Source organism: Neurospora crassa, linkage group III (genome assembly GCF_000182925.2).
Source record: "Neurospora crassa OR74A linkage group III, whole genome shotgun sequence".
In the NCBI taxonomy this organism is placed as follows: Eukaryota; Fungi; Ascomycota; class Sordariomycetes; order Sordariales; family Sordariaceae; genus Neurospora; species Neurospora crassa.
The window spans coordinates 2,280,649-2,288,380 of record NC_026503.1 but is presented as its reverse complement, the minus strand read 5'-3'; the positions used below and the strand labels follow the sequence as shown (position 1 = coordinate 2,288,380).

At 50.5% G+C, this 7,732-nt stretch overlaps 3 protein-coding genes across 3 annotated transcripts; 2 read left to right on the top strand and 1 right to left on the bottom strand.

Annotated features, from left to right (window-relative positions):
- Positions 1-234: 234 nt before the first annotated feature.
- Positions 235-2,055, top strand: NCU00015 (hypothetical protein). Its single transcript, XM_951909.3, has 2 exons — positions 235-903; positions 1,093-2,055. Exons 1-2 carry the CDS (start codon positions 639-641, stop codon positions 1,665-1,667), a joined length of 840 nt encoding a protein of 279 aa, XP_957002.1. The 5' UTR covers positions 235-638; the 3' UTR covers positions 1,668-2,055.
- NCU00014 (hypothetical protein) lies at positions 1,864-3,836 on the bottom strand. Its single transcript, XM_951908.3, has 2 exons — positions 3,355-3,836; positions 1,864-3,275 (listed from the first exon to the last, which is right to left on the bottom strand). Exons 1-2 carry the CDS (start codon positions 3,483-3,485, stop codon positions 2,903-2,905), a joined length of 504 nt encoding a protein of 167 aa, XP_957001.3. The 5' UTR covers positions 3,486-3,836; the 3' UTR covers positions 1,864-2,902.
- Positions 3,837-5,142: 1,306 nt separating this feature from the next.
- Positions 5,143-5,732, top strand: NCU00013 (hypothetical protein; the record flags this gene model as incomplete). The annotated part of the gene is made up of 2 exons (XM_951907.3): positions 5,143-5,230; positions 5,476-5,732. The coding sequence occupies 2 exons, from the start codon at positions 5,143-5,145 to the stop codon at positions 5,730-5,732; spliced, it is 345 nt and encodes a 114-aa protein (XP_957000.3).
- Positions 5,733-7,732: the final 2,000 nt, after the last annotated feature.

Genomic DNA, 7,732 nt, shown 5'->3' with positions numbered 1-7,732 from the left:
GCTAGAGATGAATCCAAGACTCACATACTCATTTTGTGAGAAAGGTGACAATCAAAACTACGTGAAAGTCGATTGAACTTGCATGACGATTTCCCAAGGCCGGTTCTTTGTTCTGTAGTTCTAGGCACTAAACCCCCCCGGAACACGTACCCTGGCTACGCGGTGTTGGTCGACCCGCAGACTCGCCTAGAATCTCCAAATAATCTTGAGGGGTAAAGTATACACCACCACAATGGGCGGTCGAGCATAGCTGTGAGCTCGGGAAGCGCGGGCCAACGGTTTCTACATATTATCATTGCACAGCAATGACCTCAATTGAACTTTATTTAAGAGCTTCAACCCTCAGTCCATCATGTTACCATAACCTGTTCCGTTTATTTCCTAGCTAGCGCACCCAGAGCTTCCTCCCCCACCAGTGCAGGGGCACTTATACAAACCGACCCTCACCGAAAAAAGGTTCCAATCGATACCACGCCACCCATATATATGTACATACATCTCTACTGACCGACATAATCTTTCGACTACTCATCACACCTACACAACCTTTTCTTTTTTTCAGCTCTACACCAAAGCGTTGCATAAACATTCAGCCTATCATCATTCAACTAGTTTCCCAAGCAGCCTCAAGGATCAAAATGCCCGTCTACGCCGGTGAAGACGGCTCACCACAGCTCTACACCCCGTCATCGGCTTCATACGACACCACCACTTTCCCACCCATCAACATCAACCCTCCCCAAGCTCAAAGCCAACCCAACCGGCAGCACGACCCAGAAAAGCAGCCACACGAGGTATCCCCCGTTCCCCTGGTGGGTGGCAGGGCGCCTCAGTCGGAGCAGATCCGATTTCCCAGCGCCAAGCCGACAGTGGTGTTGTTTTTGAGGCATTGTGGATGTCCTTGTAAGTTATCTCTCCTCTCCTCCCTTTCGTCCTTCAGTTCTCATCATCTCCCCTCTCCCTCTCTCTCTTTTTTGTTTTCGTTTTTTTTTTTTTTTTCCTTCTTCTTGTTCTTCTTCTTCTTCTTCTTCTTCTTCTTCTTCTTCAATTTAATGACTTACACCACCAAATTTTTTTTTAAAAAAAATCCAGTCGCAGAAAAAGCCTTCCGCCTGCTCACCGCCCTCTCCGTGTCGCACCCCAACCTGCACTTCCTCGCCGTCTCGCACTCCTCCCCTTCCGACACCGACGCCTGGGTGATCGACGTCGGCGGCGAGTGGGAAGCCGACGTGATCGTCGACGAGTCCCGCGCGCTGTACGCCAAGTGGGGCCTCGGCACCACCTCCACCTGGTACGCCTACAAGCCGTGGGCACTATGGAACACGTATAAGCTTGGGGTTGCTGAAGGGATTTGGGGACGGAAAGAGAAACCGAGGGCGGCCAGTGTTGGGTCCAATTCGAGTGCTGGGGATGGACATGGACATGGTGAGGGGAAAGAGATGACTGTGCATGAGAGGACGGGAGGTACGTATAGTTCTGGATCGGTCTGGCAGATGGGAGGAGCGTTTGCAGTCGATAGGATGGGGTTTGTGAGGTGGGTGGGCGTGCCGGCGGATGCGAGTGAGGTGCCGGATTTGAAGAGGGCGGTGGAGGTGTTGGAGGAGCAGTATGGTGGACCAGGGCAAGGGACTGGTAGTGTTAAAGTGAAGAAGAACGGTAAGGCTTAGTATGAGATTATCACATCTTCGCCGGTAGATGGGTTTTAAAAGTCCTTGTATGAGGAGGTTTGTGTTCAGTGTCTTGGCCGGGTTTTCCTGTGGGTTGGACTGGCTACTGTGTCCCTCAATGGATTCAGTTTTACGGAGGCGTTCTCACTTATTAGGCCGGGGAGTTTGGTAATATGAAAAGACAGAATGAGAGTCCTGATGGATGAAAATCACAGAGGTTTGACGCTGCGTTACACCTATAGTTTCCCCTTCCCTTGAAGATGTGTCTTTATCCCGACAATTCGTTCAGATTCATACATGTTTTTTTTTTGGCATATATGTATACCAGGGCTACAGATTCACCGGCTTCTTCCTCGTTGCAACTGGTCAAAACAAGTTCCAGCTATGTACATGCCATATTGACCATGCTGAATGATTCCTCCGTGGCCCAAGTAGTCTTCCATGCCCATCTAGCTCGGTTGCTCTGAGGAGTCTGCTTGGGCAGCTGTCCCTACGGTGTCTTGACTTTGAAGTGCTTCCTGCGCATTGCCCACTCCGGCATGTGATGCGCCAGGCTGGGGCTCAAAGTGTGGCTGTGGTTGTTGAAGATATGTTCGGGTGGGAGATCCAGGCAGAGGATGACGTGTGGTTTGATGTTGAATTTGTTGTGGATGTTGGAGTTGGCTTTCGTGTTGCCCCTGCTCCTGAGGCCGACTATCATGAAACCTCTGGGTCAACAGGCCGGCTCTCCGAAGAGCATCCGGCAGGGCGTTGGTTACCCTTGGGTGATGCCTTCTGACAATTTCTCGTTGGTCATCATCGGATATCGACGGATCATCCTCTGCGGCCGCAGTTGCTATTGTCGAACCTGAGGCAACGCCTTGGTTGCGACCATCTCTTTCCTCCTCCTTCTCCCCCCCGCCGTTAAGACCCTGACTGTGTCCATCCTCCACATGACTGGGAAAACTGTCAACTTGACAGTAGACTCGATCGTCTCTTGACGACAGCTTTCTCCGCTTATTGCTTCCATCATTTCTCAGCCCTACTGGCTGCTTACTTTTGGCGCCGGCGCCAGACCCCTATAACGAAATACCAAAGCCGAGGTCAGCAACGGTACTGGCCCTTTTCTCTTGTACATCGCCGCAGGTGACATGAAATCTGAGGATTTGTGTGTGATAAAAAGATAATCAAAACTGGATGGGTGCTTTGTGTGTGTGGCCTGGTTCAAGATTTCTTGTTGGGGGGAATCAAACATGTCACGTTGCCCCGTTCGCCTCAATCTCACACACCATCTCCAGGCTTTCGCGCGTGACTTTGAGCGCGTCATTGATAACGGCCTGCGGAACCGCTAGGCTCGGTGCTGTCGTTGTCGCCGCCGGCACGTTGCCATTGGAGGCGTTGGTAGTGTCGGCGCCGTTGGATAGCTTCTTTCCGTTTACATCACCTCCGTTGGCGTCGCCGGAGGGAGCATTGGCTGTATCGTGGCGCACATCTTCCACGACTCGTCGTAGAAGGGCGCCGAAGGTACTGATTTCGCCGGAGCGGAGGAGAGCCAGGGCGTGATTCTGGACTGTCGTGGGCCAGTTGGACGAGTGGGCATGCAGCGAGTGCAGAAGATGGTCTTGAATCCTGTTTCCGACGAAGAAATAACACGGTGACCGGGTCAACAGGGCTCATCTCTTAAGGAACATGGGGACAGAGTACGTACTTGCCGACATGGCCCTCTTCGATCAAGACCGAATTAATGGCCGATCGCAACTCGGGATCCAAGGTGGCAGGCGTGTAATTGGCAGCCGAGCCAGAAACCTTGACGGTCGCCGCCGAATTCTTGCTTGCCATGACAGCAGAGAGGCGAAGTGAGGCGTGGGCAGATAGCTAAGGTTTTGTAGGTTCAAGAGCGAGGAGCGAGGCGCGAGGCTAGAAGGCAGTGCGTCGAAGGATGGATTGCGCCGGAGAGGGTTGACGGAAGGGCACGGCCGGGAGTCGGCTCAATCGGGTGATGGCGGTGGTTGCAAATCCCAAGTCAAGCAACGGAACGGTTAGCAGCCAAAGTATGGCAGGATGGTAAAAGATGGTGCAGGTTGAAGAGGGGTCCAAGAGGAGCTGGAGATAGAAAGCGAAGTTGGAAAACGCGGCGGATTATCAAGATGACCTACAGGAACCTTACATGTAGGCTGTGAGGAATGGGTGCAGCCAGGGTTCTGAGGTACCTCTAGTTACTTACTGGACATGTACCTGGGTACAGCCTGTCTGTTTAAGCCATGTGCAGCAGCAGCATTCGCAAACGGATAGGGTACCACTCCCTATGGTGTAGGTAATCACCAAGCCAATTCTTAGGCTGCCCGACCAAGGTTGTCACTATTTACATATGCCTGGTCTGTGCATGCTCCCACTTGCAGAGGAACCTCCATTTGGGTGCAACAGGGCTTTTCATGGAACTTCAACTTTGTCGTCCCATCTGTCTTCCAGCACTTACCACCTACGCCGACTGTACTTGGTATACTGCGTACCTACCATATTACCGCTGCCAACCATGGGCTTTTTTTTTTCATCAAAAGCACTTTCGCGAGCATCTGCCATCCGGAGTCGAGATGAGGCGAGCTGCAGCTTGCCTTGTATTTTTTTTTTTTTTTTTTTTTTTTTTTTGGTTTTTTCTTTTGTCTTTTTTTTTTTTTTTTTCCCCTGAGGACCTCTCCTTGCCCTGCTTCCCCCCAGTTCGGTGAGAAGCTCGAGTCTCTGCCCGTGAACCCGCCTAGAATTACTGCGCAGACCGGTAGCACATCATTTCGATGACTGTCGATGTTGTTGCTGGGACTTCATCGCTCCACCCTTCTAAAGGCGTTATTGTTTATGGTTTATGATATCATGCCAGACCATGCTAACATCATTTCAACTAAGTCTGTTCCAGCTTCTTGCCCAGATATGGTGCTCACTTTCTCTAGCAAACAAGGTCGACCGGCAGTGTCGTACATTTCGCATGAAGGGAATAGCTGCGTACTCTGCTATCACGCACAATCCGTTGGAGTATCATACTATCGTTATGTCCTACCACTGCTCGCGCAATGCTGCTCGACGTGCCATTGTATGCCCGCAGTATGGGCATATACATGGCTCCTCCGGCCTTCCTCCGTGCTCTTCGCCCTCACCATCGTGGATTTCGCTATCCCCCTCTTCCTGAGTCTCATACCTTGATAGTACGCGGTGTTCCTTCTGCGTTGCATGGGCGTACCCCATAAAGACACTCACATTTCCACCACCATGGCCCGAAGCGTTCAAAGAAAATAAAATGCCCATCATTCTGTGCCAGGAGGGAACAACCAACGCCAGAGTAACAGCCAGAACCAGATGCGTGGCAATGGCAACGGCAATGGCAATGGCAATGGCAATGACAATTAGCAAGGCGTCAAGAATCAAGGCGTCAAGAATCAAGGGCTGAAAAAGAAGCAGCTTGGTAACCAGCAGGGCGCCGGTGGTCAGGGTGCTAATGGTGGTCAAGATGGTCGAGGTGGTCGAGGTGCTCAAGGTGCTGGCTGGTGGTGGTGGTGGTGCTGGTCAGCAAGGTGCCTTTGGTGGTCGACACCAGGGTAATCAGCAACTTGGCAATCAGGGGCAACAAGGTTTTAGGTCCGGTGGCTTTGGGCCAAGTGGCTTCGGCCTTGGGAGGCGGCTATGGTGACTGACACCAAGGTCCTGCTGGCGGCAACATCCTAAGAAATCTCTCAAGGTCAGAACAATGGTGGCCTCTTTGGTGGTAGAACCAAAACCAAAACTAAAACTCTGGGCTGCCGGGTGTCAATAACAACAAGAGCAACAACCACAACAACATGAGAACCAGGCATTGTGTTCAAAGTGCTCAAGATGCTCAAGAGTTCAACAATGGCACTCAGCAGCAGGGGCAATTTGGCAACCAGAATAGACCCAGACCAGGTGAACCTGGTGGACGTCGCCGGTTTCAGGGTTTTCAGAACCCTTATGCTGACCGTCATCATGGCTAAGCTACTCGAGGAAATGATGGTCGGATTGTTCTACCAGATGTGCTGGTTCACGGCAAAGGTTTGTTGCGAAGGCTTCACCTCGAATACCTAGCGTTGGTTGCTTTTCCTGGGCAGTTAAGGGGCATGACCCGAGAGTGGAGGGGAAAGGTGGAAGGTAACTTGAGGTATGTTGTCCCTCAGTGCAAAGTGCGAGGGGCGGTGCTCAGAAACAAGTGCTTAGGTAGCATGTGCTTTATTGGAGGTGATGGAACTGGCGTTCGATGGCCATGGACATGGAAGGGTGTAAAATGGAAGGAAGTGTTATATGGCTTGAATCATTCCCGTTGTGCACGAAGAACTCGCGATGTTATGGGTCCAAATGCAATTCAACTCTTCTTCACCTGGGAAAGCACCTTCTTAGGCTCATCGCTTTGATTAAATATATATACGTATATGTTATACGGTCGTCTGGTAAGATTTTGGAACTAACACGAGCATCTGAGAGTCTTTCGGATACCAGGAAGATCAGGGAATGCATGTAAGTTTTTAAAGGTAGTTAATGTTTCAGAACTGGGTACACCAGAAAAGCCAACCAGGGCAAATTCGGAGAAGGTTGAATTCGCAGACCGTCTCTTCTGGATTCGGGGGACTCGCGCTGCGCTTGAGGTTTCTGATTATTTGGCAGTGAAGCAGGATTGCTTTACCCTCAACACACAACGAACACTGGAACAGTCCCTGCGGCGTGAAAACCGTATCGCTTTCACCACATATTGGCCGACTATATTGATGTTGCTGTATTACTTGTCTTCTTCTCACCCTCTGGTTCGAAGCTATACGAGCGCCAAAACCCGTGAGAAGCCGAAAACCACCAAAATCTTCCAGTTCCGTTGTTCATCAACGGACATGCAGAAGGCCTACCCTCCTTTCTTTATGGCGATGACAAAGTCGTTGATCAATCACGGTGTTGTGTCGTCATAGTCCGATACACTACAAGTTTGGTCGGTACTACCGCAGGAACGCGCGGGTGATCTGCATACTAATATCAGAATCACCGAACATCACAGGACGGGTATGGGTGTAGGGTTAGGTGAGATTGACAGATTGACACTCGAACAGGCAATTGACTGGACTACACTAGTGGTTGATAAGCAAGACAAGCAACGGTCACAAGTGAGATAAGACCGGGGAAGCTTGAAGGAATACGAGATCGATCGAAGAGTACAACGAATTTACAATCAACAATGGTGATTTGATGACCGCTCTTCGTTTTCGGGCTCTCTGGTCCGGATCAGTTGTTTTTATTGGGTCTGGATTTCCCATCAAGCTTCTTGGCCATCACCATCCGGCATAAATAGATTCGGGACCGGATGCGTGAACTGTCCACCCGGAATAATTCATTGCCAAAATGATATTCTCACAAGTTGAATAATCGGTTGGCCAGACCAGCCTTTCCGTTGCCAACGTGCCAAACCTGCGTTTCACTAGATGCAGTAGACGTGCCTGCCTGCCAGGGCTCCAGCAGGAAAAGAGACAGAAAATATGTCCAACAAAGGAAATGACGTTGTTGATCTTTGTTTCACTCCTTCACCCACCTATCCGCACGATTGTACCTTGCCGTTGTACAACGACCACCATAAATTTGAAGTGTCCAATCAGAGTTACCACTTTCGCACCGGTATGGCTCCTACCATTCAGTCATTTATCACATTTACATTCAATTCTCATATGTAAGTCTCATCATCAGATTGGCCAAGCCAGTAAGCAACTAACCACTGACAACGGCAGCAGAGCGGCAACAGCAATGATATCGGCAATAACAAATAATTTCTGTGCGAGATGTGGAAGCGGTATACGTAGGTAGGTAGACACTGGTATCATATGCATGTTTATGGGGAATATATCGTGATAGATCTGTTGTTTCTTCCCCTCAAAAGGCATCAAAAAGTGGCAGCAAGTGATCAAGACGTGATTCGGCTACAGGTCACTCAATCAGGAACGAGGCGCTTGCAGGTGGCATAGTAAGAACAAATGTCGGAAAATTACAACATCCCCGAGTGGCAGGGAGAGGCCATCCCGGGGGGTCGGTAGCGAGGGAAGCAGGCTACATCACGG